This window comes from Lingula anatina, chromosome 1, assembly GCF_051362555.1.
Source record: "Lingula anatina isolate TDL-2025a chromosome 1, LinAna3.0, whole genome shotgun sequence".
NCBI classification, from domain to species: Eukaryota; Metazoa; Brachiopoda; class Lingulata; order Lingulida; family Lingulidae; genus Lingula; species Lingula anatina.
This window is the reverse complement of record NC_141767.1, coordinates 16768695-16788215: the sequence shown is the minus strand read 5'-3', so window position 1 is coordinate 16788215 and position 19521 is coordinate 16768695. Positions and strand designations below refer to the sequence as shown.

Sequence of the window (19521 nt, the reverse complement as noted above, 5' to 3'; positions counted from 1 at the left end):
AGTAATTAAGTAACATATTATTTAATCATAATTTATTTATTTTATGAACGAGTAAACCAAAAAACTTGCGAAAACTTGATTCGCACGTCAGCGATGTGCACGTGTGAAACAGAGAACGACCAACTTCCGCACTAGCAATGACCTAGTTGGAGAATTTACTAGGTCATTGTACTGGGAGTGTGTCTCATTGATGTCAACACTGTGTAAATTGTGTTTTACTGCAGCTTGGATTTAGCTTTCTTCAGTATATGTGGTTGCAGTTTTTTGTTGCTCTTTAACAGTGATACATATTATAACATGTTTTAAAAGGCAATTAGCAATTAGCTAAAGGAAAAGGTCGCGAGTATCTGAAGACTGAAGCCTGAAGGCTCCACAAAAATAACTGCATTTGTAGTACATGTAGTACTAGTATACGGAAGTACATGTACCGATACATGTAGTCATACTACCACCGCCAGGTCCTTAAAACTCACTATGTTTCCCGAGCCAGACGTAATCACAGTGACGGTATACATTCTTTCCATACTGCTGGGACTGGTTTTGTACCGGTTTATGGTATGGTATATGCAGATTCTGGTCAAGGTTGCTTTTATTGACCAATTCCCTGGACCTCCTAAACATTGGTTGTGGGGCAATTTGCATCAGGTAACTTTAGGTCAAACGTTTGTGTGCATGTTCTTTAAATGACTTTATATTCAACAAAATACTATAGCCTGCAATCGGCATCTTCACAATCATTCCTAGGACCCAATGAACAAGTTGAGTAGATCCTAGATAATTCTTATCAAATTCCCAAACTACAAAGTCGTACTTATTTATCAGTTCATAAATTATAAATTCCATTCCAGCACCCAGGCATGAATGATGCCTGTTTGAAGTGGATACTGGCGCTGACAGAACAACACAAGACTGCCTTTCGTTATTGGTTTGGCCCCTTTAAAGCGTGTGTGGCTGTGGTCCACCCAGACACTGTCAAAGTAATACTGAATGGCACCGAGCCCAAGACTTCCTTGGGAGGATATAACCTTATGCGGGACTGGCTAGGTATGGCATTGTATTAGCTGAAGAACTGTAGAGTACATAGAGACTTTTCAACCCAGAATTATTGAATACCACTGGTAGTATATATAGCTTTTCTCTCCTAATAAGTTACGAAAAAAGTTTTTTCTACATTTAGAATCTTTTAGTTACACACACACACATACCCCTCCCCCCCCCCCCCCCCCCCCACACACAAACACAAAAAAAAGAAAGTAATTCGTTTTGTATTGTTTGTGATAATTTTTAATAAATTTATTTGACTCTTATTGTTTGCTATTGTTGGATCTTATTATGAATTAATATAATTGTTTGTTTTCGAAGGAAATGGCCTCCTGCTTAGTAAAGGAGAACTGTGGCATCGTAATCGCAAGTTGATTTCTCCTGGTTTTCACTTTGATGTACTAAAGCCATATGTTAACATTTACAACAGAACAGTAGAAGTTTTTATGGTAAGTTCTTGAGATGTGAGTGTAAAAGATGCTTTATTTGCACAGAAATGTCTTTAGCTTCTATGAACATGATGCCTGCATTCTTTCTTATAATGTCCAAACACAGTGATCTTTTTCAGTTGCAAAAGTGATTGACTCTAGCTCAAAAGGGGAGCGTGCTTGGCCCGCTTAAGTTTTGTGTTTACACGTTACCCCTTGGAGCAATTCTGCATTATCATAAGATAGGTTACCACTTTTATGCCAATGATACCCAGTTGTACACATCTTGTAACATCCATGATCCAGCATTGTCTGTGAACACAATTGTTGATTGCATATCAGACCTCAGAGGTGGCTCATTTCAAATAAATTGAAGATAAATGATGGAAAAACAGAATTTTTAGTCATTACTCAACCCCACAACAAGGGCCTTGCTCATAACTTGCAACTTAAAATTGGAGCTAGTATGGCATTTTCCTCCCCCCATGTAAAAAATTTAGGAGTATACTTTGATTCTACACTTTCAATGGACAAACAGATCTCCAACATCACAAGGTCTTGTTTATTCAACATTCGGAATATTGGCACCATAAGGAAACATCTGAATCAATCATCTGCTGCTACTTTTATACACTCATTGGTAACTTCCAGGCTAGACTATTGCAATTCTATATTATATGGATGTCCAGATGATAAGATCAAAAGATTACAACGCATCCAGAATATCTCAGCATGGCTTTTAATGCTACAGCCTAGGGATTGCCATATCACTCCAATTTTAAAGCATCTGCACTGGTTACCAGTTAGGGCCAGAATTTTATTTAAGGTTTTAGTTTTTACACATGCTGCTTTTTATAATCTAGCTCCACCATATATAACTGATCTAGTCAAACATTATAGCCCTCAAAGATCCCTGAGGTCTGGTGACAAACTTTTACTGAAAGATCCAAAATCAAGGTTAAAATCATATGGTGACATATCATTTTGTGTAGCTGCACCAGTAGAGTGGAATAAGTTGCCAATTTTTATTAGACAAATAGAATCACAAGAATCTTTTAAAAAGGAATTAAAAACTCATATTTTTAAGACATTTTATTCATGAATCTTAAATTTTACAATTTTAAAGAAACCTTGGATTTTTTACTTTTAATTACTGTATATTACAATTAAGTTAGTTTAGCTCTTATTTATATAAAATATGTCTTAACCATTTTTATCTATAAACTTCTTTGTATTTTATGTTGCACAGTCTATTGAACATTTTATGGATTTTAGACTTGAAATAAATATATTATTATTATTAAAAAATGAAAAAATTAAAAATTACTTCGGTAAAAATAAAGAAATCTGGCTGGAACTAAATATATTGAAGAGCAATTAATTTATAAACCTGGGTGCTCTGTTTAATTCACATGTACATAAATTCTTTGATATTTATCTTTTGTTAATAATTTCATTTCATTGTATCAGGGGAAAATGTCAGCAGCTGCCAGTCTAGGTACCAGTTTTGAAGTGTCGTCACCTTTAGGACTGTGCACCCTGGACACCATGTTACAGTGTGCTTTTTCTGTTCAAGAAAAAATTCAGGAGCAAGGGTAATTGTTTCTGCACTGAAAAAAATCTTATTCCCAAGCACACTGCACACAGCAAGTGCTGTCTCAAATCAGTAAAAAGGCATATAGAACCTAAGTTGATAATCCCAGAGATTTCACAAATTCACCCTTTGTTACCTAGGTGTTCTCTATCCAAAACTATCAAGAAATTTTTGATCTATAAACATGTTTAGTTTTTAAGTACTAAGGGTACTTGTATATTATATAGTTGTTAACAACTAACGGACAAAAATGGAGGAGAGCCATATGTGGGAAAAGGTCCAACTCTGTTCATGCAGGACTGAAGACCTGCAAAACCGATGATGATGATGATTAACCTCTCTACCAGTGGATAAAATTCACATTTCTCTCACTTTTCTTTCAGTGACTCTCATCCTTTCAGTAAAGCCACTGCTATGTTATGCAGACTAGTATTAGATAGAGCATTGTAAGTTATACTTGGATAATCATCATGTATTCAAGTGTCTTCCTTGACTTTTTTAAATGCTTAATTTTGAAATAAAGCCAGAAAGTTTTTTTTTTATTATTATTTTATTATTATTTTTTTTTTCAATTAAACATTAAAGCATAAGAAATTTAAGAATTTGATCAAGCCTTTTGACTATTTCTTTGTGTACATCAAGCCAGCAACTTTTGTTTTCCACTTAACATAAACTAAAGGGAAATTAAGAAAATGGTGAAGCCCTTTGACTATATATGCTAGATAATACACATTTTTTTCCCAGGAAACCTTACCTGTTCAATGATTTTATCTATTCACTAACCAAAAAAGGAAGAGAGTGGAAAAGAAACTGTCAGTTTGTCCATAAGTTTGCAGACCATGTGATCCAGGAGAGAAAACAGTTATTGGTATGTGTAAAGTGACTGATGATAGTAATAATCTTTTGTTCATTTTCTATTTCTATTTATTTTCTATTACTTTTTTATTTCCTTTCATTTTAATTATGATTGTTGATTTCAGAACATTTCGTAAATATTTTAATTGTACCACCAGCGTTAGCGCTGGCGGTACACATGGTTTCGGTCCCGTCCAGATCGTTCCGCCGGCTCCGCCGGCTCCGTTGGCTCCGCCGGCTCCGCCGGACGGCTACCGTTACCGCTTCTCCTCCTAGACGGTAAGGGCCCCCGTACCCATCTCATGGATTTAGGTCACCTATAATCTCAACTCGTTCCACGTAAAATTTGGGCTTTGTCGGTATTGGGGTCTGGGTGTGGCACTCATTGCAATGCACCCTTGTCTAAAAATGGCAAAATTAAATGCTAATTATCTACCCTACGGAAGGAGTTATGGGAAAAATTTCTATAGACGGCTTTCCAAAAGTCATATGTGTAGATTTCAAATATACCCTTGGATTTGACCTTTGACCTCTACTTCAAGGTCAAATGGGCCAAAATTTTCAAAAAAATGAATTTTTTTACGAAAAAAAATTTTTTTGCCCTGTTATTCAGACACCACACAGACTTAACCAATAATATTATTGGAAAATGTTACCCTTCAGGTCATCTTTCATCTCCATGAATTTGGGGTCAATCGGTGCATTTTCACGGGAGTAGCGGCCATAAGATACCGAAACTGAAAACTGTCTCTAATTCGGGAACCGTTAATGCTAGAGACCCATTCTTTTTTGTATTTTGTAGAGCATGTAAAGCCCAACACTGGAGGTGGTCTCGGTTTTTTTGTATTCCATACGGTTTTCGAGTTACGCTGTATCAAAAAGTACATATTGGTGGTAAAAGCAAAATGTGCAGTACGGTAATGGATAATAAATTTTGAACTCTGGAAAAATAAAACATAAGGCTTGGCAAAGCAGACAACTTGTGTTCAAAAATGACATTATTTCATCAAATTTGAACTTCTGAAACTTCAGAGCACCTCCTATTTCAAGAATTTTGACCAAAATGACATTTTTTTTATTTTAATTAATTTTTTCTGTACAAAATTTAAGGCACATTATGGTAACTCCAAAATTATAACATCCAGTCCCTTATATCTCCAAAACTGGCAGAGATAGGTCCATAGTTACTATTGAAGTTGAATAGGAAGTCATATACTGGCAATCTTACTATGACCTTGAAATTGACCTTTGACCTACTTTTCACCATAAACTGAACTTTGCAAAATTTGCTTCCCTTTTATCTCCAAAACTGGCAGAGATAGGTCCATAGTTACTATTGGACTTGAATAGGAAGTCATATACTGGCAATCTAAATGTGACCTTAAAATTGACCTTTGTCCTACTTTTCACCATAAACTGAACTTTGCAAATTTTGCTTCCCTTTTATCTCCAAAACTGGCAGAGATAGGTCCATAGTTACTATTGAACTTGAATAGGAAGTCATATACTGGCAATCTAAATGTGACCTTGAAATTGACCTTTGACCTACTTTTCACCATGAACTGAACTTTGCAAACTTTTCTTCCCTTTTATCTCCAAAACTGGCTGAGATAGGTCCATAGTTACTATTGAACTTGAATAGAAAGTCATATACTGGCAATCTAAATGTGACCTTGAAATTGACCTTTGACCTACTTTTCACCATGAACTGAATTTTGCAAATTTTGCTTCCCTTTTATCTCCAAAACTGGCTGAGATAGGTCCATAGTTACTATTGAAGTTGAATAGGAAGTCCTATACTGGCAATCTAAGTGTGACCTTGAAATTGACCTTTGACCTACTTTTTATCATGAACTGAACTCTGTTTATTTCTTTCTCTTTTAACTTCAAACTTGACAGAGATAGGTCCATAGTTACTCTTGAACTTGAATAGGAAGTCATATACTGGCAACTTAAATTTGATTGTACCATATGTATTTTTTGCAATAGTTTAAAAATTCTTGTTGATTGCATTTTTACAGCTTGTCAAGCACAAAACTGGTGGCTGTGTCCCTTATTTTGTGTATGTGGGGGTCTATACGAATGCGTTTGCTCCAGCTGGTGGTACAATATTTGGAGGCGGTATCGCCTCTCTGATCCTCTAGTTTAATTTAATGTTTTAACATTGCACTATTGATTAAAAAAGGAGCTGTGTTTTATTTTGTTTTTATGACATTGTCATCTGTTGTTTACAGAAGTTAAATGTTGTTTTTATTTCATGTGTTTTGTTTTTAGAAGCAAGATTCCAGTATTTTAAGCAATAAAAAGCATCTAGATCTCCTGGACATATTACTTGGTGCCAGAGATGAGAATGGTGAAGGGATGACTGACAAGGAGATTAGGGATGAAGCAAGCACATTCCTTTTTGCAGGTTTGTCAGTTTAACTTAAAAGAGCACAAAATGTTTATGCATTGTATATGTATATTGTATATGTATTTTATGTATTACGAACAATTGGTTTCCTTATATACTGTATGTAAGTATTGGTAACACCTGAAAGGTCTTACTTATAGATCATTATCTGTTAATCTACATCCTTTTGTCCATTATCCTGGGTATCTTTGCTTGTTTTGTTTTTTAACTTCTGTGAAATGAATTGATATTTTAGTTAATATGTTTTCATCTTCAGGTCATGATACCAGTTCTAATGCCATTTCTTGGACGTTGTATTCTCTGGCCAAACACCCTGTGTATCAAGATAAAATCAGAGATGAAGTTGATGAAATACTTCATGGGAGAACAAAGGATGATATATTGTGGTGTGTAAAAAATAACATGATGAACAGAAATCAATTGGAGTGCAGGGTTTGAAATACGACAAACAAACAAAAAAAAAAAAAGTTTGAAACATGATGTTCAGGTTCTTAGAGATAATGAGTCAATGATTTAAAACTACATGTATTGAACAGATATCATTTTTCCATACTGCCTTTGTGTGATTTGCTGCATTTACAACTTATCATCCAAAATGTTTGTTTTAAAAACTCTTACTCTGAGACAAGAAGGAACTGCTAAAATCACAGCTAGTAGACTTGGATCATAATCCATTCTGTGATTGAGATATTCGTGTTGTTTCCCAGATTTTCTTTATGCAAAATTTAGTAACCATCAAAACACATTTAATTCAGATCACTTCTGTCTTTTCTATCAAGGCAGGACCTGCCAAAGCTGGAATACCTCACACTGGTACTAAAGGAATCTCTACGCATGCATAGCCCTGCAGTGAACATAGCCAGAGAGACTACCCAGGAGTGGGAGATAGATGGACTGAAGGTCCCCCCAGGGGTTTGTATTGACATCTGGCCATGGGCAGTCCACCATAACCCACATGTATGGGATAATCATATGGTAAGTGTGTGTGTGTGTGTCCTGAAAATTGAACAAAATACATAAACTACAAACAAATTATTTTTAACTTACTGTAAACAACAAATGACATCTTGAAAACAAAATATTAGTTTATATGCTGACATGTTTTTCAACATGTCTCATGTGAATGACGAGAGAGAGAGAGAGAGAGAGAGAGAGAGAGAGAGAGAGAGCTAATTTAACTTCACTAACTATTAACCAAATGTGGCAAGTTGGAAAGCTTACTGTTCTGTCCACTCTGTTACATGCTTTTGTAAATTTTACCTAGGAATTCCAACCTGAAAGATTTTTACCTGAAAATATGGAACACATGGACCCCTTTGCATACATTCCATTTTCTGCAGGTCCAAGGTAAACAGTTTATTTGGGTATAAGATAAGACTGCATTCCCACAGATTTTTAGATCGATCTATCCCTGTGGGGAGTCTCACTAGATTGCTGTCGGCTTAGCTGGCTTGAATGTTTGTCCTGCCTGCTAAAAGCTGTAAGGGGTAATTACCTTTCTTGCACGCTCGGCTGACAGAAATTTAGCGTGAACCCCCAGGGAGTTAGGTCGATCCAGATGGATCGATTGAAATCTGTGGGAATGCAGTCTTGGGCATCTTTGCAATTTTTCTATAAAAAAGGTGATGTTTTAAGTTACTGTATGTTAAGTTATGGTATATTTTTGACAAGCAATCAGCATTTGATAAAATAGGACTTATTAATAAAGTAAACTTTGAGGAAACTATCGGCTTGTCATTTCTATGGCTCTGCCAGCTTGTGTCTGCATTAGGAAGTTTTGAATTGCCGCTGTAAACTATAAGGCAAGAGCTCAGTATCTGACATTGATGCAGGCTTTGTCATTGTTTTGTTTGACTACTATGATTGCAAGCTTGTCCAAAAAACCTTCAATGAAAAGAAGCCTGTAGATTCTACAAATTTAAAATATTTATCCATTGTAACACAGGAATTGCATTGGGAAGCACTTTGCTATGAATGAACTAAAAGTAATGGTGGCAAGAATAATACACAGGTAAGTTATTTGTGGATCTCTTTCATATTTGAAACTATGGCATCATTGCATACTGTGTACTGTGTTAAAAAACTATATTCAAAAGAGGTTTATTTATACCCATGTGTAAATTTAGTTATCGTAAATCAGATTGCTTGATCAGTAGGAGGGTGTGGTTTCTTTCACAGATTCAAACATATGTTCGCTGGTTCACTATCAAGTTTCTAATTCTTTACCATAATCAACTTCTTGAATAAGAATAAGAGCTCTACTGATTAAATAGGGTACATAGTTAGTAGATATAATTTCAATTTTTGTTTCTATATCTTAGATTTCATTTGGAGTTGGACCCAGATCATGACTACACTTACCAACCAGATGCTGTCTTGAGAGCAAAGCATGGCATTAAACTGTTTGTGAAAGAGAGGAAAACATAGTGAGTCTTCTTTTTGGTGCTGAATGACTGTTGTGATTTATCAAGTACTATCCGTCAAGGACTATGGTATGTTCTCGTCTACATATTACATAAAAAAGATGGATTAAAGGTACGGACTGGTGGATGTATGTTTACAGACAGATATTGACCTACACAGGAATACTATTTATTACTTTCCTGACCAGTGTAAACTCCTAATCATAATGATGAAAAAGAGTGTTAAACAGAAGCAGGCTGGCAGTTAGCAATATTTGTTGCAAGAAACTATTTGTGTTTTGGTACATAAATGATAAGTAAATAACATGTAAATTTCCCAAAGAATTGGGAAAGGTGGTTTAGCATTAACAAGTTTAACTCTGAAACAAATTGAACTTCAGAAAAATTAGATAGAATATGTGTACTGTGTGAAATAAATGGGGCCCTGTGTGTAAATGCCCCACAAATGACAGAAAAAAAAGGGAATGTGAAATGTGAGACAAAAGATTCATGTAGTAGACAATGAACATGGTGAGATAGAGAAGAGAAGACCAAAAGGCTCCATGTAGTAAACAATGTTTAACATTATTTAAAATGTTTTGAAGTATTAATCACTGAATACACACCTCATCACTCATAACTTCCATCGTTTATGGAACATTTATTTCCAAATACACAAAAATACAAAATCTTCCTGTATCTTCATTGTGGTTATATATTTAGCAAGATTTTTACATTTTACTGACAAAGCACAGACTTTCATTTGATTTTTTCAGCAATGGCACCCTATGTGCAAACATTAGACACCATTCCCTCAACAATACTCAATTAATTGTGACTATTCCGTGGCTGTAATAAAAAGAGACACTTTCAGTGAGTCAATTTTCTTTAAATAAGGCAATGAGGCCAATGAAGACTTACAAGTCTGGTGATTTACTTTTTAACTTGTTTAACATTTTGAACTTAACATCATTAACATCACATGGGTCAAAAAAAAGTATAATTTGGTAGATACATTGCACATTTCTATTTATTTAACATTTTATGAGTAACAAACAGACATGACATAAGTTGTTTACATTGATAGCAAGTCCTAGAATATCATAATTTGTGCAAAATATCCTGACTTGTACAATATGAAAAAACAAACCATAACTGATGACAAAAAAAACTTTTGTCTCGCCTGTGCATTTTTAATGAAACTAGGTATACACAAAACAGTGACACTCCTTATAAAATTAACTTCCTCAGATAACTTGGAACAAAAACTAACATTTAGACAGACTAAAAAATACATTACAAAGTATAGTGGACAATAATACATATTAATACTGCAATGAAAACATTTGTTCAAATGCTGAAATGGCACCAATGTATAAGTCTTACTGCTGCAAAAGTCTGGATGCATTTCTAAAAAGCTGAGATACTTTAAATTGTAAAATTATCATTATAAAATACTAAAATTAATTTGTGCAGCTGAAAACCTGTATCAGATATCATTTGCAATTAAAGATAAAAAACTTTTTTAGATAAAAAAATGTCTCAAGCTGACATTTTCTCAGATTCTTAACAGAAAAACACATTAAAAATGAAATAGAAAGTATTTACATGATTAAAAAAACATGCACCTAATCAACTATGAACCCAGCATGTAAGTATTGTAACACATCTTGTTTGGATCACGTGGCTAGCACGTTGCTACCACATTATACCACTTGGTACCAACTTGATGTGTCTGCTGGGAAGTACTGTTTGCATCACAAAGGTGACCAATACCCCATTCACACTACAGTTGCAAAAATGCGCATTACTATAATTCAAATTTTTTGTGAGGAATTCGATTCGGTATTGCGTTCACACACGCGAAGCCAAACCGAATCCCATGTTGAAATTTTCAGGTTTAACTTCCTGTTTTGAACACTCGCGCATGCGCCACACAGGAAAACTCAAAATACCAACAAAAATTTGTGACGGCAAATGCAACTCAAAACACATTCCAGCATTCTTGGGAAGTATAAGATCGCAAAATAAGTTTATGTTTCCTCATGTTGTTGTGAGTGGTGACCTCCAAATACATTTGGTGCAATCGCTAAAGTAATAAACAAGTGTTCATAGATACCCGCACTTATCTGCACACATGCGCAGTAAGATCTGTACAGGTGTCGATTCCGGTAAGTTATTCGAATCGCTTAAGAAAATCCAGCTCGCTAGCAGGATTTTGAAAATCCGCTTAACAAAAAATCCTCACGCGTTCAGACTACTACAATTATTCGAATCGGGACCTAATTTGCTATTTATTTGAATAAATAACTGTTGTGTGAACGGGGTACAAATGGTTACATTACTGCTTGATGGTTACAATAATTTTTAAAAAAATACTGTATAATATCATCTAATAATGTTATTTTAAACTCTCCAACTTACTCTCAACAAAACAACAGTTTAATTGGCAATATCACAACTAAGTCTAAGCTAGAGCTACTAAACTGATTGAGTAAAACCTTCATCTCTGTATATATATTGGAAGAAAGGCAGCTCAGGGATTTTTTATGGGCCCTGTCAGCCAAATGAAAGTATACCTTTCAAATAGTTTTAATTTAATTTTTGGGTTAAAGATAAAATTGCCCTTCAGTTTAAAAAAGATCACTCACATGATTGTATTTGCCAATGTAAGAAACTTATTCCAATTGACGTGAATGAAATTATCTCCAGAAAGGTTTTTTCTCCTCAGGCAATCTTCAGAAAGATTTCTAAAATATAGTTGGCAATTTTGGTACTCAAATAATATTTTTTTCATTGAGGTTGATTTGATTACAGCTACTGGTGCTATCATGCAGCCTCTTATAATATTCTAAAGTCAAATTATAAATATTTTCCATGAAACTTCTGTCAAACTGGATCAGTTTTTGGAACTTCCACCAAAGAAACTGAGAAGATTGCTTGTGAGTGTGCTGAGACTGGGACTTCCTGTGACTGTTACCATGACATCTTTCTGATCTGTTCTCTCTGGTTGATTGTAAATCACGTTGTGCCTTTCTGCTAAGAAAGTCTTTGCAGCATCATCCCATGAAACTCTTGCTTCCATCACCTAAATGATTAACTCTTATTAAATACTGTATCATTTTCAGTATTTTTGAATTTATACAAAAAACAAGCAGTTATTATTATTATTAGAACTAGGATCATATTTTAGGTTTTCATGGTATTTAGCATAAAGGGCAAAGGGGGAGGTTTTAAAATAAAACCAGTTTAGAAAATAACATTCATGAATACAATTTAATGAAGAATAACAAAAGTCTCTGGTTTTTTACAATATCTTTTCAACGCATAATATGCAAAATTGAAATGAAATTATTTACCTTAAGCTCCTGACAATGTCCAGTTGGTCTCAGTAGTGACCTTATGATGACTGGCTGGTCCTCCACATGTTCATTGAAGGCCATGGGGTTAATAGAGGATAAAGAGACCAAGACTTCTCCAGCAAAGTCATCTGCCACTAAGCAGTCAAAATCCATTATGGTCATCTGCAGGCAGGCTCCAGGTTTTGACATCATGTCCTTACGAATACCATGACTGAAAAATGTGTACAGGAAAATGATATTTCAGAATATAATATATAAATAATTTAAAACCATTTTCCATGTTATTGGATTTCATATAGGTCCTGTTTGAAGATGCCAAGTTACTCCTTTCTCTATAGCAAGTAAAATTTATTTTATTCACTAAGAGTGAGAAAACCACATGAAAAAATTTCCATCTTAATAACAACCATCTTTCCGATATTTTTTTACTGAAAAGGCATGATAAAATTAAATACTTACAATACAAATATTTCATTGTAAACTGGGTTGAGATTAGCCATCACTACCCGTGTTTTCTGGGTTTTCACCTCTGGGAACAATGTTCTTGGTTGGAGATCTAGAGCTACATAGGGGTCACTTAGTCCATTTCTGTCCAAACCAGGCAAGTTTGTGCAACTTATTACTGGAAAGACATTATGTCAACTTAATTTCTGTGTCAACTCCATTGGAAACACAAGTTGCTTTTTAGCAGATGTCCATTTAACAGAACGCCGTCATTTAGGCCACATTAACGTATCAGTAATCTAATTGCATCCATACAGTTATCAATCAATTGTTCAAAAAATATTGTTCCTTTTCATTTAGAAAAAAATGTAGCATTTCACTTTACATTATTTACCTTAAATATTTGCTTTAAAATACAATTTTAATCTTTTAAATATTAGCCTTATCTGCTAAATTGATATTTTAATTTTTTTGGTTAAAGAGAAAAATTCTGTACCTTTGACAAACAGTGTGACCACCCCATGTGTCTCCTCCATATATCCCACCTTCATGGCTACTTGACCATAAGATTCAAAGACAGGAGTGCTCTGATACCAAAGTAATTGGGATAAATTAGTTGCCTTCCTAAATTGCAATTCAAATTGCAATTGAATCCTAAATTCACTGTATTTAAAGAAAATCACTCTTAAATTAATTAAGTAAATTTCTGATAGGTAATTAACTCTAAAATTATTAACTCATGGGTTGATAAGATAAAATATATGTGCTCCTGTTACTTTTTCCATTTTATGAAAAAAATGTGTCCTGTCCAGCAGAACTCACCACATCATCTGCCAAAGATTGAAAGTGCTGCAGTATAATCTCCTCAGTAGAGCAGGAGTTCAGCTGCAGACGATCTCTCAAGTTACCATAGCAACCATCTATGTCTACATATTGCATTCCATTTTGGGTGAAGTAACTGTGAAGAATATCAACATACTGAAATATAAAATGGTTCATTTGTATGAATTCCATTTAATTGGGTTTTTGAAAGGAGAATTGTGAAAAGTTAAATTATTATTATGTTTATGCTTGAAGAGAAACTACTTTCTGTTTAAGCCAATGGACTGGAATTTTTCCAGACTTTCATAAAATAACTTTAATCATATATATATATATATATATATATATATATATATATATATATACTGACCTTTTGAATTTGGGTATAATAATCTGGGTGTTGCTGAAATAAAAGAAAAACATTAATTAATCAATTGAAATAAAGTTTAAGAGAAATATACATGCCACCCTTACATTAGCATTCAGACTTTTTTCAGTTTGTAAATACAAATTCATATATGAATACTGCAGTTACTTAGTTTGCTATATTGTACTAAACTCATTTATAAAAATTATTTATCAATTTTTGATAGCATTGTCATTACTATTATACATTTTTGCTGAGATACCAATATCACTTGAAATGCTAGACAAAAAAAGCCAAAACAGTCAAATAAATTATTAAACTAAAAACTTTAGGAACAGAGGCAAAAAAGGGAGCTTCATTTCCACCCCCAATGTATAGATAATAAGTCATAAAATCTCACCCCATTCAGCAAGTCCTCATCAATGCAGCGCACTATGACCTTCCATATAGCCGCCATTATGTGAGGGTACACTGATGACAAAAGGCGTTCATACAGAGTCTGTAAGTTGCTGTCGATGTACAGGAGGAGAGAGTCTGTAGCATGCTGGATAGGATACAACAAAAGAAAATCATAAATGGCATTGTTTTGCACAATTATATAGAATTGATACCTATCACAGGTTTACCACAGTGGTATCTTGGGGAAACTGAATTTGACACTGAAAGATACTTATACATGGATATTTTATGCTTCTAGTGTTTCGAATGAATTACCAGGATGCAAGCTTGGTTATAGAGTTGTGATTCTACATAATCAATATCTTTATTTTTTTTAAATTTTCTTTCATTATTTTTCTCTTAGTGCAACTTACACCACTATGTGGTTTTTCTTTCCCTTTCTTGTCAGTCTCTGTAGTGGGAACATTTGTGAATACAGCAATATGGCGCCTGATATCTGAACTCATTCGCTCGGCTATCTTCTGTAATAACTGGTCACTTTTCATCAGCAAGTCACTGCTTGCTGTTTTCCTTAGCCTGTAATCAAAATCACAAATATGTAAAGTCAGTGATAATAAATACATAAAGTTTAGATTTTTCCTTGGTTGAGAACCATTGGTCATATTACCTTTATGTGATATATATCCAGAGTTTCAAAGTGGATGTGTTCCAGCTTTTTCATTTTCAAATCTCCAAGCTAATCAGATAACATACATGGAAATTTGAAAGTAAAGAAACTGGACTACTGTGGGTCTGAAGCTCAAGCTAGTGTATTTGTATGTTGTAAAACCAGGGTCGGATCCAGAGATATTTTCTGACAGTCTTCCAAATTATCTTTGTTAATTCGTCCTCAATTTTTGACCGTCTTCTGACAGAAAATATTAGATACCCGTCAATGTAAACTTAAAAATCTGACCGTCTTCCGGAAGACCCAGAAGACGGCCTAAATCCGCCCCTGGTAAAACATCATAATTTAAAAAATAAGATACCGTTGGACATACCGATGAAGTGTGCGCTCAGTTTTTCTGCCAATAGAGTCAGACTCATGTTTTAGTGAGACAGCCTCCACAACCTCTGTCCAGCGCAGTAACGCAGGAAGTTCCTTCAAGTACTGCCTTACATGCTCTATGTTATTGAGAGTGATGCAAAGCTGTAATAAAGAACAAAACAATCAAAATGTGTTAAATTGAGATATAAAATGTAACTAGGTAAAAAAATTATCTCTTTATTTATTATGAATCCCATCCTCTTCAGTGAACATGTAGAGGACCAGCTGGCAACCATCAGGCCACTGCTGAGACTAACTATGGAGTTACTACATAGTTTATGTTATTGTACGTTTTAAAAAGTTTTAAAACAATATCGTGGTCATTTATACAAGCATGACTGATTTTCGAATTTTGTACAAGAGACAGAAAGCTTTTGCTTTAATTACCTGATCTGTAATATCAAATGCCTCTCTGTCTTTGTCATAATAACCATTTCTCTCTAATATGCAGCTTATTTTATCAGCATATCTTCTGGCTCCATCACAAATTGTCTAAATAAAAAAACAGTTCATGAATAGATTTTAAACTGTAAATTTTATGATTATTTTGTACAGTCATAATGATAAATAGAGACAAAGTGATGTAAGAACACAATGGATGATGATGTTTATGTCCCAGACCTTTGTGCTCCTTGTCAACACAATGTTTTTATTCCAGTGGGAAGCTGTTCTTCATGTTATCAGCCTTATTGTGTTTTTTTTATTCTTGAAAGTTATAAAATGCTGATCTTTTTCATCTACCTCATAAACAAACCAACCTTAAATACATAAAACATTGGTCCTTTGTGCTATTTTGCCTTTTAAGACAGCATTATATTTTGGTGTCATAAGTTTTTTTCTAACAGTACTTCTAACAAAAACAACTAGTAACCTAAGCCAACTTATTTACCATGGTGGATGATAAGAACAAAAGAACAGGATGCAGGGTATCTGGGATACACAGACTTCAAGCATGAATGCGAGTTACATCACATCAGGGCCCTTTGTTCCTGCCATCTGCTAGATATAGGTCAGAAACACTACTACTCAGCAAGGTGTATGTGATATACACTCTATGCTTCCTGCCCCCCCCCCCCCCCCCCACACACACACACACTTGTGCATATCAAATACACCACCCATACGTATCTGTTACTTACATCTGTGATCTTTGTCACTCCCATCACAAAGGAATCTGCATCGCCAAAACATATTTGGTTCCACTCTGCAGTAATCTAAGAAGCAAACAACGGGACCATTAAAGTCTGCGCTGACTGAACTACATGAAATTCTTCTCATAGCACTGTGTTTTTGCCATAATGTGTATAGAGAGATTATTGTGTAACCTTTGACAAAATAAAATTAATTTGATAAAATAATGAAGTAATCACCTATGACACCTTTAAAGCAGTAAAATCAAACTGTGTAATCATTGGGTTGGCTAAGAGTAAAAACATTAACTGTATCTTCTTTGATGGAAGATGATTTGATGTCTACAAGTGATATTGGTTTACCTTTGCAAAACAAGAGAGCACATCCACTGAAGAGTTGGAATATTTCACAAGAGATGTAACAGGGACAAACTGAAATATAACAAAAATTTAGAAATTAGTATTTTTCAATTATGATCTCAGTGGCATGTATATGATAAATTGAAATGGGTAGGAGTTTCTTAATGTTATAATTATGCATCCTTTTTATCTTTAAAATATTTTAAAACGTACAGAAAGGAGCTTTGTAATTGCATAAAGGAGTTATTATAAAACTACAACCAAATCCATTCCTAACTTACATCTCTGTCTATTTCCAGAGATTTTTCTATTCTTTTGTCACACTCAATTTTAAATGTCTGCAACCAAAATATCACAGCATCCTTGAACCATTCAGTATAGTCCCTCAATGACATCTTGAAAAGATCTCTGGAATGAGAAATGTTTGAATAAGAGGAAAATGATTAGCATAATTATGTTGTGCACATTAAAAAAACACCATCACAAACTCTGAGAATGTCTGTCCATGAAGTATATCATACAATTTTTACCTTCACTTATTTTTTTCAAGAAGTATTACTAGTTCTTATAACTAGGAAAAATAAAATAAAAATATTTTTCCAAGTCTCAGTGAACAGCTGAAAGAATTTGTACAGAACTGTTAATTTTTTTGCCATTACCTGCTACTGCAGTTGCTTTTCACTGACTCATGTAGTTTTTTCAGGTGCAGGTACAACTTGAGGGATATCTTGCTGGCCCTGTTCACATTGTCTGCAAACTTTTGGTATCGAAATAAATACTTATTCATCTGTAGCATCAATGCTTGTGCCTTACAGGAAAACTGAAGAGAAAATGAATTTCATTAGAAACATGTTTCCAATATTCATTGAGTAAATTTAAGTAATTTTTTTTTTTTTGTAAAAGTTTTAAATAATTCTAAGAAAGACATAAAATCTTATCAAATCACTTTGAACTGAAAATAAATTTTAATCAAATGTTGATTACGAAAAAAATCAGCAGACACACAAACTTACGATTCTATCCATTGCCAGGGACACATGCTTGAAATAGTCAATGCCCATACTGAGAAAAAACTCTTTGTGAGCTGTTGTAGGAGTTGACAAGATGCAAGCCTCATCTATGAGTTCAACCAGACCTGCTGTCTCTGGTATTACACTATCAATCTGATCAGACCTGATTTCATCTGCTTTCGCCTCGATCCAAGTATTGACATCAGACTAAAATATGAAGTCAGGTTCAAGTTACAGAACTTCACAATCATTGATCTGTAGATAAGTTATTGTATTTTATCCATTTAAGATTTATAATCACAAAGAAAGTAAAAAAAATATTATTACCAATTTTGTAAAAGAAATATTGCAATGTCTGCTCACCAACCTGTATTTGTGCATGGATACGATCTTTCAGTGGTGCAAAGGCAGATCCACTGCTGTCAATTTTTAAATGGATGAGTCTCAGTATTAAACTGAAAAGGCAAACAATACATATCATTTTACAACACTTTCTTTTATTTTTTTATTTGAACTTTACATGATGTAAAACATATTATAGATTATTCTGATCTTGATACATAAAAAAGTTGTGATAAAAATATAATTATCACATCAAGATGAAATAATAGTGAAGTCTTTTAAGATGAGTCTTTGAGATTTTGCATTTTTAGCTGTCTTACCTGAGCTGGGCTGCCAGTTGTTCAAAGTGCGCAGTGTCTGGAGGAAACACTTGTGGCAATTGTGCCAGGGAGTAAAGATAATGCTGTGTGTAGGACTGGCAAGCTCTCAAAAACATAGACAACTGAAAAGATTTACAGATGCAGTTATAATTATTTTGTCTAATATGGTATCAGAACTCGTGTAATATTACAATAAATATTAAGTACATATAGACCAATTTCTGTATATTATTTTCAAATTTGTGGGAAAAAAATAGACATCTAAGAAATGTATGCATATCTTACCATATCCTAAAGTTACATGCTGAGATGCCATAAGAGTATTTTAAAACCTTCTTAAATTTGCATGTCATCAGCCACAGAATGTTAAAAGATGTGATTGCTCACAACAACACAGGTGTTTTGGAACAGTGGCTGTTTTAACGTCTTAAGATTTTAATCAAAAATATTTCTCATCAATCCATACCTCTGTCTCTGTACAAACTGCTCCCAGCGGTCTAAGCTGAATCAAGGCTTGTTCCATTGAGATCATGGCACCAGAAATTTGGCGGTCAGTAAAACTGGGCTTTTCACTGGATGCTGTCCACTCAAGAAATAATACCAATTCTCTACAATCAAAAGAAGTTATTATCGATAATGAAACATTTAAACATGTCAAGTGCCAAAGAATATTACTGTTGTGGGACATTGTGAAAGGTTTTTAATTATTTTGTTTAAATATCACTTTGGGCACCATTTTCCAACATATAAATATGTTGACAAGAAGACTGTTAGATGGAGATGTTTTCAATCATAGACAAAAAAAAGAAACACGAACAAATTGAAAAACAATGAAATAAATATTGTCTATAAAACAACTGACTTACATTAGGCATTGTGTCATTCGAGAGATATTATTCCTATCTGCAAACTTCTCTAAAATTTTCTTGGTTGCTGCTGAGAGTTCTACTATGTCTTCTTCATTCTTGTACTCAGCTGCATGATTGTACATTTTTTCCACTACCTCATAATAGTCTTCTAAAGAGCACTGGTCATCTTCTCTCTGAAAAAATACACTAAAATAAGTCTTATCTTATAAAATTTTGTGTTGGTCACTTATGTATCAAGCTTTGTAAATCTCACCATTAAACCAAAAGGAGAGTTCA

The 19521-nt window shown here is 34.1% G+C and overlaps 2 protein-coding genes across 8 annotated transcripts in view; one reads left to right on the top strand and one right to left on the bottom strand.

The window, feature by feature from the left end:
* The first annotated feature begins 154 nt into the window (after positions 1 to 154).
* On the top strand, positions 155 to 12306 carry LOC106177086 (cytochrome P450 4A25-like). Its single transcript, XM_013559762.2, has 12 exons — positions 155 to 645; positions 849 to 1044; positions 1363 to 1490; positions 2940 to 3064; positions 3447 to 3509; positions 3808 to 3931; positions 6193 to 6328; positions 6588 to 6717; positions 7111 to 7306; positions 7596 to 7678; positions 8277 to 8342; positions 8653 to 12306. Exons 1-12 carry the CDS (start codon positions 475 to 477, stop codon positions 8756 to 8758), a joined length of 1524 nt encoding a protein of 507 aa, XP_013415216.2. The 5' UTR covers positions 155 to 474; the 3' UTR covers positions 8759 to 12306.
* Positions 9363 to 19521, bottom strand: part of LOC106174132 (BAI1-associated protein 3) — a 23449-nt gene continuing 13290 nt past the window's right edge. For all 7 annotated transcript variants that reach the window (XM_087016440.1, XM_087016429.1, XM_087016433.1 and 4 more), the window contains 19 exons: positions 19243 to 19418; positions 18843 to 18984; positions 18377 to 18498; positions 18082 to 18169; positions 17718 to 17921; positions 17364 to 17524; positions 16986 to 17112; positions 16708 to 16776; positions 16354 to 16428; positions 15602 to 15706; positions 15168 to 15316; positions 14541 to 14703; positions 14129 to 14272; positions 13732 to 13764; positions 13362 to 13517; positions 13036 to 13126; positions 12555 to 12717; positions 12093 to 12306; positions 9363 to 11821 (listed from right to left, as the gene is read on the bottom strand). In XM_087016440.1, coding sequence (XP_086872566.1) covers positions 11633 to 11821; positions 12093 to 12306; positions 12555 to 12717; positions 13036 to 13126; positions 13362 to 13517; positions 13732 to 13764; positions 14129 to 14272; positions 14541 to 14703; positions 15168 to 15316; positions 15602 to 15706; positions 16354 to 16428; positions 16708 to 16776; positions 16986 to 17112; positions 17364 to 17524; positions 17718 to 17921; positions 18082 to 18169; positions 18377 to 18498; positions 18843 to 18984; positions 19243 to 19418 — 2571 coding nt within the window. In that variant the 3' untranslated portion in view covers positions 9363 to 11632. The remainder of the gene's footprint in view (positions 11822 to 12092; positions 12307 to 12554; positions 12718 to 13035; positions 13127 to 13361; positions 13518 to 13731; positions 13765 to 14128; positions 14273 to 14540; positions 14704 to 15167; positions 15317 to 15601; positions 15707 to 16353; positions 16429 to 16707; positions 16777 to 16985; positions 17113 to 17363; positions 17525 to 17717; positions 17922 to 18081; positions 18170 to 18376; positions 18499 to 18842; positions 18985 to 19242; positions 19419 to 19521) is intronic.